The sequence below is a fragment of the Triticum aestivum genome, chromosome 7B (genome assembly GCF_018294505.1).
Source record: "Triticum aestivum cultivar Chinese Spring chromosome 7B, IWGSC CS RefSeq v2.1, whole genome shotgun sequence".
NCBI lineage: Eukaryota > Viridiplantae > Streptophyta > Magnoliopsida > Poales > Poaceae > Triticum > Triticum aestivum.
In genome coordinates this window covers 698,233,042-698,257,511 of record NC_057813.1, presented here as the reverse complement: position 1 = coordinate 698,257,511, position 24,470 = coordinate 698,233,042, and the positions used below count along the sequence as shown (strand labels likewise).

General features: G+C 46.3%; 1 protein-coding gene across 1 annotated transcript; it reads left to right on the top strand.

Annotated features, from left to right (window-relative positions):
* Positions 1-16,897: 16,897 nt before the first annotated feature.
* Positions 16,898-18,468, top strand: LOC123162008 (50S ribosomal protein L35, chloroplastic). The gene is made up of 3 exons (XM_044579813.1): positions 16,898-17,216; positions 17,332-17,448; positions 18,239-18,468. Exons 1-3 carry the CDS (start codon positions 16,989-16,991, stop codon positions 18,314-18,316), a joined length of 423 nt encoding a protein of 140 aa, XP_044435748.1. The 5' UTR covers positions 16,898-16,988; the 3' UTR covers positions 18,317-18,468.
* Positions 18,469-24,470: the final 6,002 nt, after the last annotated feature.

The window sequence follows — 24,470 nt, the reverse complement described above, 5'->3', positions numbered from 1 at the left end:
ATGGCTTCCACAATGACCGAACAAGCCTTGCATCCACAACAACGGCATGCACCTCTAGCTGAAAGGATTTGTTCCTGTCAATGCATGGACGAGGAAAGCTAATTCCAGCTCGCGTGTCTATACATAACAAATCCAATCTGAACCGTTCTTCATTGCTCCAAATTATTGCATGAAGGTGCTCACATCCTAGCAGAAATAATCGCTTCAGCATTGGGACTTCTAGCACCATAGTTCTGAAATCAAGTGTCCTGATTGCAGTTCCAGAGAGGTCAAGCTCCACGATGTTGGGCAACCCACGCACAAACAGATTCTCCAATTGTGAACAACCATCGAGGGAAATCTTATAGGTACTGGCATCCTCCTTAGTGCTTAGACTTTGTTAGAATAAATCCGAGGTGCTCCGTCGATCTACCGAAGACCAAGCAATCACACAAGCACGACACCGAGATTTGTTAACAAGGTTCACCGATATGGCTACATCCTCGGGGCCTGACTATGGGCGCTCCTCCCCATGACACCGTCACAATACCGCACCCGGTCGCCCTGGACACCGGCACATGCCTCCGGCTTCCCCTGCGTTCCGGTGCTATTATGTTGGCATAGGTTACATCATGTGTCTAGCCCCGCTATATATGAGAGGCCCAGGATACAAGTGTCCTATTAGGACACAACTCCTACCCTATCTACACACAGTCCAAACCAAGTCCAACTGTAACCTACCTTGTACAATAATATTCGACACAATTCTAACAAACTCCACCTTGGCGAATATTCTTCACCACTTTGGATTCATCCATGCGTCATGTACATTGGACTTGAGATTAGCCATGAGAACCGCTGCTACTCCCAGACTCCATGTGACTCCACCTGCAACTGTAGTCCCTTCTCATCTTCTTCACAGTCAACACTCGAGCAAAATTAAGTTTCTCGTTACTCTACCTTGTGCTTTCAACTTCCGGAGAATCCGTTCAACGCCATCACACACCGACCACTGTCTGCATGAAAATGAACAACTCACATATTGGACGCCACATATAAGAGTTACATGAACTCAACATCACCGCTCTTTCATGACCGTCTGTCTGAAACTTGAAGGAATTTCACAGTCGCCCTGTGTCACCCTGAGTCAAATTCACAGTTGTCTCACCCTTTTTCCGGATAGTCTCTGAAATGTCCCACAACTATAGCACTCTGCCTCCTTCTGTATTTTTCATCCGCACTTTGCCATGTGCACTGAACACAACAGAATATACGGTCATGTACTCTATCTGTTTTGACAAATCCAAACTTTCCGCCACTTTCTCAGATTCTCCATGGTCAACTCATGTCCATCAACTAGCGCCGATAGACCCAGTCACCAACTTGAATCCGGTACTCGTCAACACTGCTTCAGTACCCCCTGCACAATTTGTCTAATCACATGTTTGACCACCAGTGCCTTGGCCTGTCGCTGTGTCCCGTGCTTACCGCACGCCTCGCCGCTATCACCGCGTCGAACCTCTGCTGTCCTGGTCGAGTCTCCCGGGTAGCTAGCCCTCACTGCCTCAACCCCCACTGTAGAGAACCACCGATCATCACCGACCGATGCCGAGTATCACGTCTCCATCGAACCACTGGTATCCAGTCCAATCCACGTGTCTCTCGCTATCCCGCTGAAATAGGCTTCGACTCTCCATGCATTTACGCCGTAGCCCCTCCATCAGCTCAGAGTGTAGTCCTCCATCGGACTCCAGCTCCACCTTCAACATGACTCCATGTAGCTGGCCACGCTACCCCGCGCCCCGTCGACTTCAAGCTCCCTCGTGTGCACCGTCTTGAATCAACCCTGCGCCATAGTCTGTCAAAGCCGCACAAGCCCTCAGGCCTGCACCACGTGTTTTCACGCCCCAGAAGTCGGTCACCATCAGCATCACACTCCTATGTCGTCGTCGCCGAAATCACCGCCGTCTTCTACTTTGACCAACATCCATGTCGGTCCATCAGACTGTCCAGTCCGACACAGCCGAACTTATCCGACTGCAACCATGCTTCACCGTGCATCGTGTCTGCCCCGCACATCTCCGTGCATTGCTTTGACGCCTTGTGTATGCATGATCCCTTCGCAACATGCTCCAGGCTGCTTTGAACCTTATACGTGTGTCGCCCGCGCTTGTCGGCGCGCTTCTGCTGCCTATCCACACACTCCAAGCCTTCTCAGCAAACCGACACAGAAAAACTTCTATGCAAACATCGGACGAATCCATTCACACTATACTTTTCATGTCAATGTTTGATGCTAGCTCCTCTGTGCACCTCAGTAGAAATACGATCAAACTTTTGATCCAGCCAAGCTACTCTCGTGCACACGTGTGACCCTGGCAACACCTTTTTTTCATAAACAAATCTCGCATAGCTTTGTCTCCTGCGTCTTGGATCACCGTGCGGCTAGTCTGCTGGCCACGCACGCCTTATTGTGCTGCAGCCCTGCCTAGGCGGGCACCCCATACGGACCGCTGTAGCCCGCTGCCCTTCCGCCCCGCTTGCCTGGCTGCACCAGCGCCTCTGCCTGCCCTAGCTCCCGCGTACGATGCCGCCGCTTGCACTGCTTCGGATCGGATCGATCTGCCGCCGCTTCAGTGGATGCGTATCACCGCCGCCTTTGCTTGATCCAATCTCGCTGCTAACAACTGCTCTGCTGCCTCCGACGCTTCTCACCCGACAATCTCCGATCGCTGCCCAACGTCCCGCACGCTTGACGTGCTCATCTGCAGCCGGTCTTTCTCGCTCTCCTCTAGATCAATAATTCTGCAATCTCAAATATCGAACCTTGCTCATGATACCACTTGTTAGAATAAATCCGAGGTGCTCCGTCGATGTACCGAGGACCAAGCAATCACACAAGCATGACACCGAGATTTGTTAACAAGGTTCACCGATATGGCTACATCCTCGGGGCCTGACTATGGGCGCTCCTCCCCATGACACCGTCACAATACCGCACCCTTTCGCCCTGGACACCGGCACATGCCGCCGGCTTCCCCTGCGTTCCGGTGCTATTATGTTGGCATAGGTTACATCTTGTGTCTAGCCCCGCTATATATAAGAGGCCCAGGATACAAGTGTCCTATTAGGACACAACTCCTACCCTATCTACACACAGTCCAAAACCAAGTTCAACTGTAACCTACCTTGTACAATAATATTCGACACAATTCTAACAGACTTGAAGGACGTTCTTGTTTCAGAGGTAGCGTGAGATTTGGCACCGGATGGGAAGCTGGCCCATACCCATCAAAGCTAAAGGACTTCAACAACTGAGGTAGCCCATCAGGCAGAAATATATTTTGAAGCTTGTTGCAACCATCTAGAATAAGCACTTGAAGGCTACTTGCCTTAGATAGGCTGTTTGGTAGAATTTTCATCTCACTGTTCCAGACAGGTCAAGTATTTCCAACTTTGCTTTCTCCATGAAGGAGTTTCTTGGATCTGTTTGAAATACCGGAAATGCCCCTTCTCCAGGCAGGTGTGGCATGAGATCCTATCCTGGGCGCCTGAAATGCAACGCGCCCGCCGGCGAGGAATCTCTGACAGAATTGTGGCGCTCGGCGCGGCAGAGCACCCCGAAGTCTATGCAAAAGGGCCCTACAACCGCAACGCTGCTGATCCCTTGGATGAGCTGCAAACATCGCAACAAAGGCATGTTCGACGGCACAACCCCAATCGATCAACTCCTTGGTCATGCAGATCAAAGACGAAGCTCTACTCTGGGCAAGGGCTGGCGCTCGTGGCCTGCGTGCCATCCTCCCCGCAGACCTAGGACCTCCACTGAGTTTTGCTTCTTCCCTGTAATCAGGCCTCTTTGGAGGCTGTAACAAACTCTCTCTTTTCCATGCATAAAACGCAAAAGTAACTTTTGCGTTTTCTCATTTTTGAAAAAGGTACAATCAGTTCAAAAACAGTGAAATTCTTCAGAGATCATATTGGAGAACCGACAAGGCAACAACATATGTTTAAATATCATAAGATTCCACAGTACTCCAAACAACAATTGACACTAAAGACGAGTATGGTCTCAAAATTTTAGCACTAACAAATTTTTAACTGATTGATAGTAGTTCATCAGTGCAGTACACAAACTGAAATCCATTCTCTTGGTATTATATAAGCTGTTTATTTATTTCAAAAGCATAACAGACAAATAAACAACAGCATGTTGGATGCAAGCCAACACACAAACCAACTGCTTTTGTGTTCAGATAGATGCACACCAAAACAGTCAAAATCCTTCAAAAAAAAAAACACCACACAGGCACACAAGCCACACTTCCACACACATCGTAGGTATGCGAGCAGCCAAGAACCATGCCGCTTCTTATTTAAAAGCCACAAAAGCGAGAGCCACCATAAGTTCACATTTGACACGATACACAGTAGTAGTGATAGGGGATCGACTGATGACCGACACCACCTCAAATTTCCATCCATGATTAAGCAACCCTGGAAGCAGCAGTAGGACCTGGAGGAGCGAGCGTCCATCTGATCTCCCATGCACTGATGGTTGATGGAAGACCCGACCACATCAGCCAAGTGCAGCGCAAAGATCACCTAGGCAATCGTGAGCGACAACAGGGCGAAGCAAATTATGGGTGATTAACAAAAATTAAAGCTAACTTCGAGTATAGTCTCAAAATTTTAGCTCTAACAAAAATGGACTTGTTACATGTAAATGTAAGAGAGAGTACCTGAGGACAGAGACCCTGGGCAGTTTCTCCTTGTAGTAGCGTGAGTGCTGCGGTGCCTCGAAGTGGCCAGGGGCCACATCTTGGTCCCACTCCAGTACGTCCCAGACATCTTTCTCGATCTTGATGGTTGGCTTCTTCATGTCTCCGCTACGGGCACCCACCACCGGCAACCGGTGCAGACTCCAGCATCCTCTGATCCTGATGGTCTTGAGCTCCGGTGCCACCATCTTGAATTCACATATCTGCTGCAGCATTGGCAGGTCGTGCAGGTGGATTGTGGCCAGTTTTGGGAATGCTACACCTTGGTTGTATATTTGTTGGTGCCATCCCTTGTCCAGCACGAAGACGTGCCTGAGGTCTCCGCAGCGTATGATGTGGAGGGTCTCCAAACTTGGGAAGGAGTCGAACCACACAGGGAGCACGAACTGGAGCCTTGGGCAAGAGCGCAGCTGCAGGTGTTGCAGATTACTGAACGTACCATGATTGTTGTAGCGAAAATCTTTACTGCATATCCAACGGGCCATTAGGAGATCTGATGCCCAGAAGGTCTCTAGCTGCTGAAATGTAAGTGAAGGCGAGGGGAAGACTTCACCCAACTTGGGGCACCTCTCTATGCAGCACTGTCTGAGCAAACTCGAGCCTCCCATAGGCAAACTAGCACTAGTTGAGATATCATGGACATGGAGGGATTCAGCAAACATTTTCATCACATCTCCCAGACCACTGTCAAAGGTGTGGCTCCCTCCAGTAATCTCGATATGCCGATCCAAGTTGTTGGAGGGAGGCTTAGGGAAGGCCTGCATCGGGGCTTCACCAACCATGTTTTGGACATCACTATACCGGTCTGCTTGCACAAGCTGTGGCAGGCTGACTTGTCCTCCATAAATGGTAACCTTCTTCTCCTTGCTGGTCACTTCAGATTGAGTTGGCCCACTACACATAGCTGAGGTAACATGGATATTAAGATAAACATCCTTAGTTACTGTTACATAGTCACATAATGGATGCCACAACCACTGACTAAGCCTCGCATCCACAACAATGGCATGCACCTCCAACCGAAAGGATTTATTCTGGTCAATGCATGGTCGGGGACAGCCAGTTCCAGCTCGTGTGTCTATGCATAACAAATTCAAGTGGAAGATATCTTTAGTGCTCCAAATTATTGCCCGAAGGCGCTCACATCCTAGCAGAAATAGTCGCTTCAGCATTGGGACTTCTAACACCGTAGTTTTGAAATCAAGTGTCTTGATTGCAGTTCCAGATAGGTCAAGCTCCACAAGGTTCGGCAACCCACGCACAAATAAATTATCCAATTGTGAGCAACCTTCGAGGGAAATCATAGAGGCACTTGCACCCATCTTCATGGTTGGGGTTGAAGGGCGTTCTTGTTTCAGAGGTAGCTCAACAGTTGGTGCCCCGTGTGAAGCTGGCCCATATCCATCAAAGCTGAAGGACTTCAGCAAGCGAGGCAGCCCATCAGGGACAACAACATTTTTAAGCTTATTGCAACCATCCAGAATAAGCACTTGAAGGCTACTTGCCTTAGATAGGCTGTTTGGTAGACTTTTCATCTCAATGTTGCCAGACAGATCAAGTATTTCCAATTTTGCCTTGTCCAAGAAGGAATTGCTTGGTTTTGTTGAAATATCTGATCCACGCGTAGGCTTGATCACCCTGAGCCTTTGAAGGTTCGGTAGACGCCCTTGTAAGCAAGTTGCATATTGCCAACACCATATTCCCTCTATGCTTAGCTCCATGAGGTTATCCATGAGATCCATCTTTTACGGTGATAAGATTTCATTCCAGGCAGTGTAGCGTAGGTCCAACACCCACAAGCTATGTAGACACTCCCACTCAGTATGTTCCTCTCCTTCACCCGTTCTGTCATCTGTACAGTGGTTCAGTCCAAGGAATCTTATGCTATGGCATTTTAGGAAAGGAGGTGATGTAAAATTGAAGGCACACCAACAGAGAATTAGCACACCAAGGTTTATGGAATACTCAAATAAACCATTTGGCAATGCTGTTGGCTGATCGGATATTTGAAACTCCAAGAAGAATGATGTTGTCTCTGCCGGCAAAGTTTTCATACCAAGTATTTCCATATCCCTTGATGTGATAGAAATCCAACGGTATGGTGCTTCTTCATATACACCATCTTCTTTAACTACTAAGAAAGGGAGTTTGAAATGTTTCTTGATTTTTGTGAGCACATCGTCATCACACTCCCAGCTTATCTCTCGGTGCAATGCATCACTCATCTCCAATGTTATGTCTTTTGGCAATATCTCATCACATAGCCAAAAACTCGAATCAAGGCCATCCCAATCAAAATTGGTCTTGTAAAAACCACATTGCAGGAATAGTTTGTACAGACAACAATCGACAACCACCATTGGATTGACTCCCTGGGTGCATGGTTTGCCAGCAACTATGATTTCAGCCACTTTACACAGCAGTGCATAGAACTGTTTTTCAGAAGGAGGATATTCTGCTAGATACTCCATACTGTCATGAACCCAAAGATGAGTGTACCTCAGTTCGTGTAGTGTTTCATATTGTTTGCATTCTTTGATTGTCAACATCATCCTTCTGTAGGTCCATATCATCACATTGTCACCAAAACTTGTAATCGGAGGAACACCAAAGTTCACTAGGTCAACAATCTCGTTGTCACTACCATTATGAAAAATCAACACAAATCTGTTGTATTTCAGAATATTGTGAATCTCTCTTGACACACTTGTTATCTCATTCCTAGAGCTTTCATCAACTCCATCAAAATCATCCTCTTCATCCTGCTTATTCATAACAGCCATTATTGAGCTTGCCAGCTCCAGTTCCTCTGCGATTGCCCTCTGCAATCCTCTTCTATTTTTCCAATCAGAACAATCTATATGGATTATCTTATCAAAGCATAGTTCTGGAGTGGTTCTCCTATATGGGAGCACTTCTGCTATGGATCTAAGGACAACAGACGCTCCCAGTCCATCCCAACCATGAAAATAGATGACCTTATAATCTGTTGATCCCTGAAGAATTCGGAATATCTCTTCTCTGCTACCGTCAACACTTCCGCCTGCGATAGCCTGGATTAAAACCCCGTAATTAAGTTAGACCATATTTGCTCGAAGCATCACTAATTCACGTGAACGCAAACTTTGGATAGACATGCATAAAAAACAGTCAGTAAATTATACACGACTCCGTACTTCGTCATATGGTTCATTTATTGTCATATCACTGAAAGACTAGCATATTTCGTTCCCTTGTGTATATACCCAACGTCCTGACCCCCAGCCTTATCAAGAACACTCTAGCTAGCCATGTATAGTTATATTCTTGCATTTATTATTATATCCGTTATCCATGCAGTGAGATCACACGATTTATACATCACATGGAACTAAGGTTGATGTCTAACACACACACGCACACATGGAACCATGAAAATCTCAGCAGAATTAGATGAAGGAGAACGATTAAATATTTCATGAACATAAATTGAACAAGAGTATTACCCATGTATTAGTAGTAGAAGTCATGATGAAATTCACTATCAAGATCAAGAAAGAGATGCAGCGGCTGATGAATCAGTCAAACCCATCGGATTAAGTAGCGTCAACACTGCCTGCATGCACAACAACGGCAACATGTTAGAAATTTCAGTGAATTTCATCACGACTTGACAGCACACGGAAGCAACCGACAAAGAAAGCTCGGAGATGCCGCCATGTGCGTACCTTGACAGCAGACAGGACAGGAGCAGCTTGATAGTTAGAAATTTGATTTCAGCTATTTGACTGTTGGGATAAGCTTCAAGTACTGAAGATCAGAGCAGAGGTTCGGCCATACTATGCAGGTTTGCCCTCTCAGTTAAGCTGCAGGTAGCCTTGTCGGTTTGGTATGAGAATCAATCAACCCTTCCTTTTCAAACCAGAGAAGGCACAATTCCTTGCGTGTTTTCTGCATACTGAATGGGTCCCTTTAACTTTTCACCAAAGCTTGCAGTAATGATGATGTTCGGAAATCCGGATGTGCCCGGTGATTCTCTACATATGTACCCAGTAGGTAAATCACCAACAAAGCAAACAGTTATTGATGTCCGAACATGTCCCTCTATTCGAGTGAGGTAGCCAGAATATCTGTACGCCCGGAGCCATCTTCGTTGCTACAGTCTCCGAAGCTTTTCCCTTCCACGGCCCTGTCTTCCACCCCAAAACTGAACACGTAGTGGTCGTGTTGGAGACTGTTGCCAAAGCCTGCGAGTATGGATGGTCTCGTAATTTTCTCCCCACAGAAAGAGTGAAGTCATACCATACTCCAAATTTTCTCCATTCAGGTATCAGTCTAGTTCTTCACATAAAAAGAACAAAAAATAATCAGTCTAGTCTGTACATCTGGATCTGACATGAACTTACTGGCCAAAAGCTACGAAACCACAATAACAATCAGTCAAAGGCAGACAAACCACAAAATTTAGAGAATCAAAGAGTTGAAGTTATCACTGAAATTCTTCAGAAATGAGATCACATTTTTCACATATTATGTCACAAAACTGACTGACCCACATAGCATGTTTAAATGTATAAGAGGTTCCACGAGACCAGGACAATATTTATTAATAACCATATCCAGACAGAAGATGGACATATTAAAAGAAAAAAAATTGACAGGACGCATATCCTTTCTCAAGCATGAAACACGCCATTCGGCCATCTAGAAGTGCAGCCGATATGTCATTTCTTTGCACAAATAAATGCAGGTTAGAATCTGGCCGGACGTCATGAGTCAGGACGGTGCTAGCGGGGTCGGGAGCGAAGGACGAGCCGCCCCGGAGGACGACGCCGACGAGCGATGGTCGGTTCTATATGCGGCAGATTTTGCGACTGCGCGACGGATCTCCTTATCCGATGGCGCGATCTGGCTTAGGAAGGACGCGCTCCGACTCGTGCTTCTCGACGAGTTCGGCGTCACGATCGATGCGAGATTTCTTCGAGTCGGGGATTCGATCGGCATCGGCGGGTTCGTCTCCTTTCCTTGCCACTTTGCTAGGGTTTGTGATAGGGCTCCGGTGATCGCCGTGGCGGCCGATCCCCGGCGGGTCCCTTCGTTTCGGTCGCATGAGTCGATCGGTGCGATTCACGGTAACGTAGATGTGGTGCAGCGCGGTGCACGGCCACGTCCGCCGCCCCTGACCGATGGGGCAGGCCTGCTGGGGCGTGGGCCGACTCAGCACGCGGTTGATGCTCACCACGTGGTGGAGGCGGGATCCGGCCGCCATGGATCGAGCGAACCTAGGGTTTCGGTGGGCGTCGCTGGTATAAATCGTGAACCCGAGCCCCCTCCCCCCATTTTGGATCTTGACGAGTGCCTCGCCCACTTCTGGGACGCACCGCGAGAAGCCAGATCTAGGGTTCCTCAAACTTTTTCGTGGTGGGAGGGGAAGATCCGTGGGGATAGCAGATCGTATGCGCAGGTAGCTGGATCCACACCTCATCCTTCCAAACCCAAGCCAATCCACACCAGCCAGAGACCAGAGATGAGGGAGGAAGGCTTCGGTGCTGGTCGCCATGGTCGAGGGGCTGGCCGTTTCAACCGCGGCGGCGGCCGCGGCCGGGGCCGTGACTCCAACGTTTGGAAGCGCAAGACGGGGACGGGCGTGGGGGAGTCGTCCTCGACGAAGGCGTCCGGATCTGGCGATTCGGGCTTCGAGAAGTGGGATGAGGCGGCGGAGGGCAGGGACCCCGTCCGTCAAGATCGATGGGGGGACGAGGAGCGCGGCGCGGCTGATCACAGGGGAGAGCCTCCGCCGAGGGGAGCGCTTGCGGCTCCTCCTCGTATCAACGTCAACAAGATGGACCAGGTCGCCCACAACAACGTGCCCCCCCCCCCCCGATCTGATGATCCTCCTGCAACCACTGGCAACATCATTCCTCGTCTTGAGGCTTGCCAGATCTGTCATCTGGCCGGTCATTTTACTGTGAGTTGCCCCCAAGCTGTTTGTGAGAGATGCAAGAAAAATGGGCATATGTACATCATCTGTAAAGAATTCATTCCCTGGGAGTGTCTTCCTGTTATGTGTGCTTTCCAATCTAAGGGGCAAGGGTTCCATTTCATTCCTGACACGAACATTGAGAGACAGGCTAGAGAGCGTATATACAATATTATCGTTACCATCATAGAGGGTTATGCTCCCACCAAAGACATTGAACATGAGCTTAGTGTTTATGTAGGGCAAGGCTGGCGCTGCTCTGCTAGGTTCTTTGCCCCACAAAAATTTGTCATGAGAATGCCCAATCCTAGGGAAGTGGATCGTGCTTTGTTTGTAGAATTTATTAAGCTCAAAAAGTGCGGTGTGAGTGTCAAATTCTCTCCCTGGTCGGAAGATGTGGATGCTGAGGGGCTACTTGAGGTGGCCTGGGTCAGAATTGGGAAAATCCCACCTAACAAACGCAATGATAAAACTGTGGCTTATGTTGGAGGTCTTGTTGGGGTCACTCTGGAAGTTGACATGTCCACTTTAAACCGTCCCACCTCTGTTAGGGCCAAAATCGGCTGTAGATTTGTGGATCAGCTGCCTGCCACAGCCGAGGGGATGTTAGCGGGATGTTTTTATAAGTTCACTTACGAGGTTGAAGAGATCTTGGTGAGGAACCCTGTGGAGGAAGGCAAAGGGATTGCTGTGCAAAATGACAATGTTAACAAAACTGATCAAACGCCCAAAGGCAAAAGGGCTGATCACGATCTAGCTGCTGAACAGCTAGAAGCCCCTGTTTCCGAAAATCCTGGCACTTCCTTCCGTGGTGGCAAAACCTGTCGTTTGCTATCACAGGAAAATGAAAGATCATCGTCGTCTGAGAGCGACAACAACTCTCTGCTGATTGAATCCATGGCCAGGGATCATGAAGAAGATGCTCGAAAAGAGCAACAAAATACGTCAGGCTGGCTGGTCCCTGTGGTCACTACTATGAGACATACTCCTGTTGAGCATGACACCCCAGGACAGAGCATGCAGGTGACTAAGTTTCCTGTTAAGCAACACATTTTATCCTATGCAGAGGTGGTAATGAACTCCTCACAGGTCATGGAGCTGGAAGGGGAGGTGGATCCTGGGATGAAGATTTCGAAGGATTATGTGGTACAGTTTCCTACTTCTGATTGCGACGATGAAATGATTCTCACTCCTCCACTAGTCCCTGAAGATCTACCCAGACTCAGCAAACGTAATGCTCAGGGGATGCAGGAACATGTGATGGCCAAAGCTGAGAAGATGGCAAGCAAGAAAAATCTGGAAGGTAACTTTCATAATGCTCGTAAAAATTCTTTTGCCATTCTGTCTGATGCTGAATTAATTAGTAGAGTGTCCAATATGGGAGTTGCCATTCCTGATAATAACTTTGCATGCATTGATGTGCTGAGAGAGCTTGAAAATGTTAGGAAAAATCTAGAGGGGAGAGAGAATTTAGGCAAGCTAGATCAAAGTGGTGAGGATGATATTTTCGTTACTAATGGGTTGGGTAAAAAAGCCCCAGTGAACCTCACCTGGCTGGACCAGGATGAGGTCATCCATGACAGGATGGCCCCTGGTAAACCTAAGAAGAAAACACCAAAGAAACCTGTTGTCAAGCTTTCTAGGCCTATGACTAGAAGCCAGAGAAAGGTTTCAGAGGGGAGTGAAAATTGTAGCCCTGCCATGCCTCCTGGTGGAGCTACTAAGTCCAAATTCCATAAAAAACGTTCTAGATGAGAGGGCTCATCTGGAATTGCAGAGGGGTGGGCAAGAAAGGGATGGCCACCTGCCTCTCTGACCTTATCAGTGACCATTCCCTAGATTTCTTGGGTCTGCAAGAGACCATGAAAGAAAAATTTTCTCCCAAATGTTTGAGGAGAATTGATCCCTTTAACTTGTTCAATTGGGACTGGATCCCTTCTGTTGGCAAATCTGGAGGTATCCTATGTGGAGTTAGACAGGACACCCTGGAAGTGGTTACATGTGACAAAGGCAAGTATATCTTGCAGTTAGTGGTTGGGGATAAAAAGAAAAAAACCACCTGGGGTCTGTTGATAGTGTATGGCTCTGCTCACGAAGAACATAAGGAGGAATTCTTGCTTGAGCTTGCTACTATGTGTCACAATATGCAAGTCCCTTATATAGTGGGTGGGGACTTCAATATTCTCAGGCACCCTGGGGAGAAAAACAAAAAAATGGCAAGCCATAAATCCACTGACCTGTTCAATTCTATTATTAACACCATGGCCCTTAGAGAGATTCATATTAGTGGGGGTAAATATACTTGGACGAACAATCAAGCTCACCCTACCTTGGAGAAGCTTGATCGTGTCCTGATGTCTGAGGAGTGGGAGGAATTATTTCCCCTGGTTTCTGTTAGGAAATTGGTTCGAGAGATCTCGGACCATAACCCTTTGCTGATTAACTATGGGGAAGAGGGACGAGAGGCTCCCAAACCTCGCGAATTTCGCTTTGACCTTTCTTGGATCAAGGACGATCGCTTCCTTCCTTTGGTCAGTAAAATCTGGGCTCGAGGGGTCTTCTCTAAAGATCCCATCGATATCCTGAATATTAAGTTGAAGCGTTTCAAGATCTTTTTTAAGGGGTGGGGCTCAGACAAATTTGGTCACAATAAAAAGTTGAAGGAGGAACTTAGGCTCGAGTTAGCCATGCTAGAAGAACTAGAGGAGGATGGCCCCCTTACCCCAGAGCTGTATAGCAGGAAAATCGATGTGTGTTTTGAACTCCATGAGATTTTGGTTAATGAGGAAATTTACTGGCTCCAGCAATCCCACGAACGCTGGCTTCTCAAAGGTGACCTGAACACTGATTATTTCCATAAAATTGCCAATGGGCGTAAGCGTAAAAATACTATCCACTCTCTTAAAGCTGGCGAGGTGGAAATAGAGGGTATAGATAACCTGATTGCCCATGCTACTGATTTCTATAAGGACCTCTTCGGCCCAGCTCAGGGCAATCAGTTTCACTTGGATCCTTATACTTGGTCCGAGAGTGAAAAGCTGAGTGAGTATGACAATAGAGATCTTTGCTGCGAATTCACAAAAACTGAAGTTAAAGATGCCCTCTTCTCTATGGCCACCAATAGGGCACCTGGACCAGATAACATTCCTCTCGAATTTTATCAAATATGTTGGGATATAGTAAAGGATGATATCATGTCCCTTTTTAGACACTTTCATAATGGGACGCTTGATGTTCAACGTCTTAATTATGGAGTGATCACTTTACTACCCAAAGTGTCGGGAGCTGACAAGATTCAGTAGTTTAGGCCAATTTGTCTCTTGAGGTGCCCATATAAACTCGTTACTAAGGTAATGGACCGCAGGGTGGAGGTGTATGCTGATAAGCTGATTAGCCCCACCCAGAATGTGTTTGTTAAGGGTAGAAACATTATGGATGGGGTGCTCTCTTTGCATGAATTTTTGAATTACACTCATGTTAAAAAAAGAGTTGGCATAGTGCTTAAGCTTGATTTTGAGAAGGCATATGACAAAGTTAACTGGGATTTCCTCCTGGAATGTCATAAGTTGCGTGGTTTCAATGAAACCTGGTGCGGTTGGGTAAAACAAATTCTCCATAAGGGCACAGTTAGCATTAAGCTCAATAACAGTGTGGGCCCCTACTTCCAGAGTGCAAAGGGTGTGAGGCAGGGTGACCCACACTCTCCATTCTTGTTTAATCTTGCAGTGGAGTGCCTGACCAAAATGATTAAAAATGCCCAGAAGAATAAGCTAATCACGGGATTAGCCTCTGATCTGATTCAGGATGGGGTCGCGGTGCTGCAGCATGCAGATGATACTATCATCTGTTTAGAGCATGATGTTGATAAAGCAGTTAACCTGAAGTTGCTGCTTTACACCTTTGAAATGATGTCCGGTCTCAAGGTGAACTTTCAAAAAAGTGAAATCCTCACAGTGGGTGGAGATGACAACGTGGTTAAGGAATATGCTGAGTTATTTAACTGTGACATAGGGAGTTTCCCTATTAAGTACTTAGGGATGCCTGTGAGCTACACCAATCTCCAAAACTCTGACTGGGAATTCATTGTTGTCAAATATCTTAAAAGATTTGAGGCCTGGATTGGCAACGCCGCATCCATGGGCGGTAGACTCACTCTACTCGACTCGGTGCTTACTCAGCTATCCATCTTTCACATGTCTATGTGGCTCATGAATACAACTTTCATTGAAAAGCTGGATAAGCATAGACGTAGATTTTTCTGGCAAGGGTGTAATAAAAAGCGTAGATATCATCTTGTCAGGTGGAATATGACCTGTAGATCCAGAGACAAAGGGGGCTGGGGGTTAAAGACCTTAGAAAGCAAAAATATTAGTCTAATGGTCAAATGGTGGTGGAAGCTGGAGACCCAAAACGGGTTGTGGCAGGATATTGTGCGTGCTAGATACCTTAGAAACAAAACTGTTACTGAGGTGGGTGCGAGGTTTTCTGATTCACCATGCTGGAAAGCTCTTCTGAAGGTAAAGGAAGTTTACCTGGTGGGGAGGAAGATTAACATCGAATCTGGTAATATTGCCCGAGTGTGGATGGATCCTATCAAAGGGCTTCCCCCCTTTAGGGAGCAATTCCCACAACTCTTCTCTATTTGCACTGCTCCTGAATGCACGGTGAGTAGGGTGCGGCTAGTGGATACTAACACTTTCTTCAGACGTGGGCTTAGTGCCGAACTGTCTGAGCAATGGAAGACGATCCAAGCTACGGTGGATGGCCTTACGCTAACCGCTACTAGCGATTGGGTGTCCTGGGGGCTCAACCAAAACGGTAAGTTCTTGACTAAGTCGGTCTACAAGTGGCTGGAGAGATCGATTAGCGGATGCCACTATAGATGGATCTGGAGAGCCAAACTTCCCCTTAAAATAAAAATCTTCCTCTCGCAGATGTCGCAAGATGCTGTGCTGACTAGACAGGTTATGTGTGGTAGGAGATGGCCTGGTAATCCTTGTTGTTCCTTTTGTAACGAGATTGAGAGTTCGAGACATTTGTTTTTTACGTGCCATGTGGCGAAATGTCTGTGGAGATCCGTTGGGATCGTGCTGGGTACTGATAGATGCCCCAGTAATTACTGGCAGTACTATGCGTGGTGCCATGCTTTTCTTCCTGGGGGAGAGAAATTTTATACAGTGGGCCTGGCAGCTGCCTGCTGGGCTGTCTGGCTGGCCCGAAATCATGCCACCTTTGAGAAGAAAATGATCAAAACTCCTTTTGAGATAGTCTTTTTCATGTGCTCTTTCTTGCTCTATTGGATAGGTCTGCAGCAAGGAGATGATGCTAAGAGGCTACGCACAGGCGCGGAGCAGATCAGGGCGGGGACCATGCAGATGATGAAGCTGTGCGAGGCAGCCAGGCAGCCAATCACCGGAGAGTGACCTTCTGGGCGATCCACGCCGAAGTCTGAAGCCTGCTGCTCCTCGTTGCTTCGATTAGCATGATATTTTGGTCTGGTAGTGTCAATTTGGTCCCCAGCAGATCGGTTTTGTAATATCTAGTCAGACTTTATGAATATTGGTGCTGCTCAGGTTTTCGCCCCATAGCACTCGTCACGATGTCGGGCGAGTGTGGTGGGTTTCCTGGTAGTGCTTGAACTCACTTTTTCCCTTTCCCTTCTTTCTGAACATGTTTCTGGGACTGATGTATTTCCATTCTATGCAATGGAAAGGGGTCGAAAAGCCCGGTTCAAAAAAAAAGTAACTGAATAATCCTGTCGAAACTGAAATTATCATCATCAAGCAAGCACAAGGTCTCCAGCCTAGGCATGGAGATCACCGATACTCGCAGGCCATCGGATAGATCGATACGGAACAGCCTTAAGAGACAAGGGGCATTCACGATGACGAGTTCCTCCTTGGTGAGGAGGCGGGAGACAATCTCGCCCAGGACGCCATCGGGGAGCTGGCTGATGCGGTTACCGACGCCCCCTTCGTCTTCCCCAGCTCCGGGGTGACTCCCGCCGCCAGCTCCCTCTTCCTCGCGACGTTTTTTTCAGTGTGTCGACTCCGCAGCCCAGGCCCATGCTGTACGCGGCCTTTTTCATCAGGCCAGCCCCATATGTGGGCCGCTTCGACGGCCCATGCAATGTGAACTCTTGTGAATTTCGCCCGTACGCTATCCGCTCAGCTCGGCTCTCTCCTCTATCTAATCCCCTTCGGCTCACTCCCGCAAGAGGAAGAAGACGCACTCCCCCAACAAGAACCACGCGCGAGAGAGAGGAAGCCATGGCCATGTCGCTCTCCCTCGCGCGCCTGGCCCTGCCTCCGGTCCTCCAGGCCCTCCCCGGCAGGAGGCTGGCCCACTCCGCCCTCGCCTTCCCGGCCAACTCATTCTTCGGCGCGCCGCTGGCCGTGGCCGCCGCCGGCGCCGCCGCGCTCTCCCCGGCGGCCCCGCTCCCGCGCCCCCTCGCCGTAGTCGCCGCCGGGAAGGGGTACAAGATGAAGACGCACAAGGTTTCCTTCTCGCCTTCTTCTCTGGGCTCGTTATCGAGAAGTGCACATTTGTCGCATTGGGCGTTTCTTGATTTCCTCTGCTCCGGTCTGTGTGTGTGTGTGTGTGTGTGTGCAGGCGTCGGCGAAGCGGTTCAGGGTGACGGGGACCGGGAAGATCGTGCGGCGCTGCGCCGGGAAGCAGCATCTGCTCAGCAAGAAGAACGCCAAGCGCCGGAAGAGGCTCTCCAAGATGGTAACTACATGCTCACTCTGCCACAGTTTCCTTCTTTGTTCAGCTAATGGTAGTTCAGTTACGAGAGCTAAATGTGAATTCAGTAGCGCCCAAACTGTCCACGGTCAGACGGTTTTGTTGGTGTCAACGTTCTGAATGCATTTCCAGGGCTGTGCCCAAACTGCGGTGAATTCCTGGGCTTCATTTGAGCTGTGAGGTTCGGCGTAAATATGGCTGGCTGAATCTGTCAGTTTCTTAATTTGTAACAACAATGCACATAGTGTACAGTGTCTGGCATCCAGAAGCTCCTGTTTGATCTCTTTGTGACTAGTTCTCTGTAGGTAATTTCAACTCATTCCACAGTTAATGAACCATAATTGATGCTAATATCAAATCAGTTGCCGAGAAGAAGGCGGCGTTTCTTTCATATGTATTTGTGCTATTACTGCAAACTGCTAATTCTTGAATAGTGAAATTTGATATGCCATGCCGTGAGGAAAATTTTGTTATCTTTAATTTATATGCACTGCAGAAAAAGTATTATTTGGTCCCTTGAGAACAGAGACATATGCCAACAGATTAGCAACCATGAGCTATAGTGTCATATTATGAAACACAACTGTCTGGAAAATTAAGCCACTGGGAAAGTAACAGTAATTTGCTCTTGGAATTTCAATTTTGGTGTAGCTTATTTACAGACTGTAGTACTATGACTCCATGACAGCTTCACTAGATCGGTGAAACTTGCCACTTTGTGCCGCGGTGCCAATTTTCATGCCTCTGAGACTGAGACTGCTATCTTCCGCTGCAGGTCCAAGTTAACAAGAGCGACTACAGCAACGTGATGGGTGCGCTGCCCTACCTCAAAGTGAACAAGAAAGCAGGCTGAGATCTACCAGGTCTCCGTAAAATGACTGCCACTGAGTTTCTGTTCACCACTTGTAATTTTGTGCATCTTTCTCTGTATGCCTTTTTTTTTAAATTCGTACCATTGTCATACTTCACATTCCAAGCAATCAGAAACAACTATTCATATGGGTAGTTCAGTGGTGTTCCACAACACAGATGCACTCACTTGGTTGAGATGTGTGCATTGAAGACTCGATTCACTGACCGATTGGTTGTGCCAAGACTCGATTCACTGACAGATGGTTGTGCCATGATTATGACACCAGAAACAAGACACTCTTTCTTGAGGAACTTCAGGTTCTTTGAGTAGTCATTGCGCACAAATTATCTCTGTTGTAACATTGCCAGGGCTTCATACCGAATCTCTGAGTTGGATCTAGACATTGTTGCTTGCTACAAAGCCCCCCTCTGACCGTTTGTCATCTGAGCAACCTGCCCAATTGGCATAAAAAAAAAGCAGCAGGCCAAGGAAGATGGAGACTTTCTGAATGTGAGACCAAGGTCAACCGACCCTTTTTTTTAATGTATATTAGGATCCAGTGAGCTATTATAGGTGCATGTAAATAATGCAAATTTTGTTAACCAAAGACGCAAGATCCGACCTTATAAGAATTAAGTACTTTAATCCTCCAACAACACTTCTATACTTGCTCAAGTCTGTGGCATTCGAAGGTTCTCCTTCACGGGTAGAAAGTGGAGTTGGAATAGCTTCCAATTATTCGTATTGACTCTTGAGTAATTCAAGTGCATACTTTAGGTGAGAAGTTGCTCATCATCTCGCCTCCTCACCTCAACGACCAAATTTTTTGCAAATACCCCAAATCTTTAAGGACAAAGTTAGAACTGAGATCGTCTAGAAGTGTTGCGACAGCATGAACCCATTACAATTATGTCGTCAAATATACCATCACAAAAAATACAAAACAATTCAAAAAATCCATTTTTTTTTGCATGGTAGATAATTTGATGTGCAGGGTGCACTTCAAATTTCAGATCATTTGGACATATGAGTAGCTCTCAGCAAAAAACACAAATTCGGTCAGAACAATACATGAAGAGTTAACATTTTTATAAACCCCAAATTTGTCTTCTTTGCCGAGGGCTACTCAGATGTCCAAATGATTTGAAACTTGGAGCACGCCTCATGCACCAAATTATCTACCATGCAAAAAAGAATTAGAATTTTTTGAATTTTTTAGTATTTTTTTGAATTTTTTTCTTCAACACGGGTGCAGATGAGCGTGGGCACCAAATCGCCGCTCTCGTGCCCATGCCCTTATTATTAAAGACATGTAGGGGTGTGTTAATTTTTGAAGCAATAAAGCAAACATAGTGTGATGTTTTGGTGTTTTCATTTTTTTTTCTCAGGTGAAGAGTGGATTTGTTGTCTCAAAATGAAGTATCAAGAGTATACAGAACACAACGAGCACACATCCGACCACTACATGACTAGCATGCACACAACCAATATCAACATACACACACAAAGAGTCACGCCGGCAAAAAGTATAGTCATACAAGAGCAAAGCTATTCCTAGATGGAGGGAAAAACTCCAAAGCCATCAAAACACCGAGTACAACAATGACCATCTTTTTACATCACAAGGGCACCACCAAAGCTTCTCTAGCAGTAACATCTTCAAGAAGGCAACGACAGTCAACCACCATCAGTCACCGGATCCAACCATTGAAGGTCTGACATTGGGTTTTCACCCTGAAGATCAAGTCCAGACAAATTCGAACAATGCCTTTAAAAGGTAAAAACAGAAAACCCCACCATCTTTAGGTATACCCAACTAGGGTCACACCTAGGGTTTTCACCTCAGAGCTCGAGACAGGTACTTGAGAAGCACCACCAAATTGAAGTCATCATGTGTTGTCGCCACTACTTTCCGCGATCTGAGTAGCGTCATGTGTAGTATGGTCTCGACGTGAGATGCCACACATGTGAGAAATCATACCCGCAAAAGAAGGCAACAAAGAGTGGATCACCACCAAAGGCTCTAAATGATGAATGTCGCCATCGCACATGCGAAGAAGATTGTCGAGGGAGGAAGGCCACAAGCACCTCCAAAATCCCAATTTGGGGCGTTCAAGCAGTCCCAACTATCCTCAAGATCCTCCGTTGTTTCCTGTGATGGCATAATTGATCACAAAACATACTTGTCGTTGTCGCAAGATTGTAACAATCGCCTAACAGTGCATGACCATAGTGATATTTGCGCCCCCGAGCAGAAGACCACCTCATTGGGACGCAAAATACCGTTGCTATCGTCCGTGTATCGGAAGATGGGATCGCGACCACCAACACCTAGCCACCAGTGAGAGTAGGCCCGACCTGAAACACCAATGCCACTTCTGCAAGCCATAAACCTCTCCCTCAAGTCGTTGTACATAGATCACATCCCACTGCCGATGGCTAATGGTGTAGACACCTCCCCGTGGTCACCTTCATTGACCAGCGTGGGCGCTTACCCCAACCATTGATGTAGTGGTGAGAGGAAGGGAGGACGAGGAGGTAGAAGGCGGCGACTGTGGCGGTAGGGAGGAGGCGCAACAGCTGTGGGGAAGGAAGGAGGCCTGGTGGTTGTTTGAGATACACCTGCTTGCGCACAGAACTTCATGAATTTGATGCATTCTGCACAACAAGCTAGCGGGAACACCATCCTGTGGAGACTGCAAGGGCTAAGACAAGCCTTATAGTGAAAGGTTATACAATAGGGCTAAGCGTCATGATAGTCAAAACTTTAATGTTGCTTGAAGCCTTTAACAATAAGGCACACCTGACACCTTTCAATTGAGTCATATTCCTTTTTCCTAATGCAATAAGCCTTCTCCCCAAAAATTGTGATAAGCCTATTTTTAGTCCATTGTAGTTTTACCTTGTGGCGGGGGACTAAGTGCCATCATTTATTTCATCCACAACTTTTCTCCAATTTTAGTCATGACTGCCGTGGCGGCTATTTTGATTCCCACATGGAACGTAAATTCCATACCGCATCGTATTATCATATAATTTTTGGGCTGAACAATACATATTGAGCCCGCGGGCGTGTGGTTATGAGGAGGCTACAAGAACGCCGGTTCTTGCACACGGAGTAGAATTTATTGATGCCAAAGACTCCCCGTGCCCCGGAACTCATCTGACTCGAGGGAACAGATGTGTGCTCACATTGGAGTTAGCCGACGCCCGACTCGAGATGGACACGTGTATGGAGCTTGACGTGGTAAAGATCGGTGATGACCCACAAGTGTAGGGGATCTATCGTAGTCCTTTCGATAAGTAAGAGTGTCGAACCCAACGAGGAGCAGAAGGAAATGACAAGCGGTTTTCAGTAAGGTATTCTCTACAAGCACTGAAATTATCAGTAACATATAGTTTTGTGATAAGGTAATTTGTAACAGGTAACAAGCAATGAAAGTAAATAAGGTGCAGCAAGATGGCCCAATCCTTTTTGTAGCAAAGGACAAGCCTGGACAAGTTCTTATATAGAGAAAAGCGCTCCCGAGGACACCGAATTATCATCAAGCTAGTTTTCATCACGCTCATATGGTTCGCGTTCGTTACTTTGACAATTTGATATGTGGGTGGACCGGTGCTTGGGTACTTCCCTTTCTTGGACAAGCATCCCACTTATGATTAACCCCTATTGCAAGCATCCGCAACTACACAAGAAGTATTAAGGTAAACCTAACCATAGCATGAAACATGTGGATCCAAATCAGCCCCTTACGAAGCAACACATAAACTAGGGTTTAAGCTTCTGTCACTCTAGCAACCCATCATCTACTTATTACTTCCCAATGCCTTCCTCTAGGCCCAAACAATGGTGAAGTGTCATGTAGTGGACATTCACATAACAGCACTAGAGGAGAGACAACATACATCTCATCAAAATATCAAACGAATGCCAAATTCACATGACTACTAATAGCAAGACTTCTCCCATGTCCTCAGGAACAAACGTAACTACTCACAAATCATATTCATTTTCATGATTAGAGGGGTATTAATATGCATAAAGGATCTGAACATATGATCTTCCATCGAATAAACCAACTAGCATCAACTACAAGGAGTAATCAACACTACTAGCAACCCACAGGTACCAATCTGAGGTTTTGGTACAAAGATTGGATACAAGAGATAAACTAGGGTTTGAGAGGAGATGGTGTTGGTGAAGATGTTGATGGAGATTGGCCCCCTCCCAATGAGAGGATCGATGGTGATGATGATGGTGATGATTTCCCCCTCCCAAAGGGAAGTTTCCCAGGCAGAACAGCTCTGCCGGAACCCTAGATTGGTTCCGACAAGGTTCCACCTCGTAGCGGCGGAGTTTCATCCCGAAAGCTTGCTTATGATTTTTTTCCAGGGTAAAAGACTTCATATAGCAGAAGATGGGCCCCGGAGGGCTGGTAGGTGGCCCACGAGGCAGGGGGGCGCGCCTAGGGGGGTAGGGCGCGCCCCCACCCTCGTGGACGGTGGGTGGCCCCCCTCTGGTATTTCTTCCACTCAGTATTTTTTATTAAATCCAAAAATTACTTTCGTGGAGTTTCAGGACTTTTGGAGTTGTGCAGAATAGGTCTCTAATATTTGCTCCTTTTCCAGCCCAGAATCCCAGCTACCGGCATTCTCCCTCTTCACGTAAACCTTGTAAAATAAGAGAATAGGCATAAGTATTGTGACATAACGTGTAATAACAATCCATAATGCAATAAATATCAATATAAAAGCATGATGCATATTGGACGTATCAACTCCCCCAAGCTTTGACCTCGCTTGTCCTCAAGCGGAAGCCGATATCGAAAAATATGTCCACATGTTTAGAGATAGAGGTGTCGATAAAATAAAATACGGACATGAGGGCATCATGGTCATTCTTATAACAACAACATAAATATATTTTGTCATATGATTTCTTATGCTCAAGTAATAATCTATCCACAATGTCAAGTATGAATCAGAAACTTCAGTGAGAACCAACAAACTATGATCTCAGTCATTGAAGCAATTGCAATTTATCATAACATCAGAAAGAGTCAATATAAGAGCTTTTCAGCAAGTCCACATACTGAACTATCATTTCATATTTCACAATTCCTAATACTCATGCAATACTTGTGGGTATGGAGTTTTAATCAGACACAGAGAAACATAGGGGCTTATAGTGTTGCCTCCAAACCTTTTACCTCAAGGGTAATGTCAACAATAATAGTTCCTGCTAACTTATATCCAATTGGATATATATATCAGGATCTTTCCAACACGAGGTGCTTGCCAAAGGATAAAATGTAAAAAGGAAAGGTGAAGATCACCATGACTCTTAATGTAAGACAAGAAGTAAAAGATAGGCCCTTCACAGAGGGAAGCAGAGGTCGTCATGTGCTTTTTGGTTGGATGCACGAAATCTTAGTGCAAAAGAAAGTCACTTTATATTGCCACTTGTGATACAGACCTTTATTATGCAGTCTGTCGCTTTTATTGCTTCCATATCACAAGATCGTATAAAGCTTATTTTCTCCACACTAATAAGTCATACATATTTAGAGAGCAAATTTTATTGCATGCAACATGACAACTTACTTGAAGGATCTTACTCAATCCATAGGTAGATATGGTGGACTCTCATGGCAAAACCGGGTTTAAGGATATTTGGAAGCACAAGTAGTAGCTCTACTTGGTGCAAGGAATTTGGCTAGCATGAGGGGAAAGAGCAAGCTCAACATGTTGGATGATCCATGACAATATACTTTAATTCGGATATGAGAAAACATAAACCATTACATTGTCTTCCTTGTCCAACATCAACTCTTTAGCATGTCATACTTTAATGAGTGCTCACAATCATAAAAGATGTCCAAGATAGTATATTTATATGTGAAAACCTCTCTTTCTTTATCACTTCCTATTAATTGCAACGATGACCAAAACTATGTTTGCCAACTCTCAACAACTTTTATTCATCATACTTTTTATTGTGAAGTCATTACTCTTCGTAAGATCAATATGATCTCTTTATTCTTTTTATTCTTTCTATTCCCTTAAGATCATAGCAAGATAGCAAAGCCCTTGACTCAACACTAATCTTTATTATATATAGCTCACGGACTCGATTACAAGAGGGATCATAAGG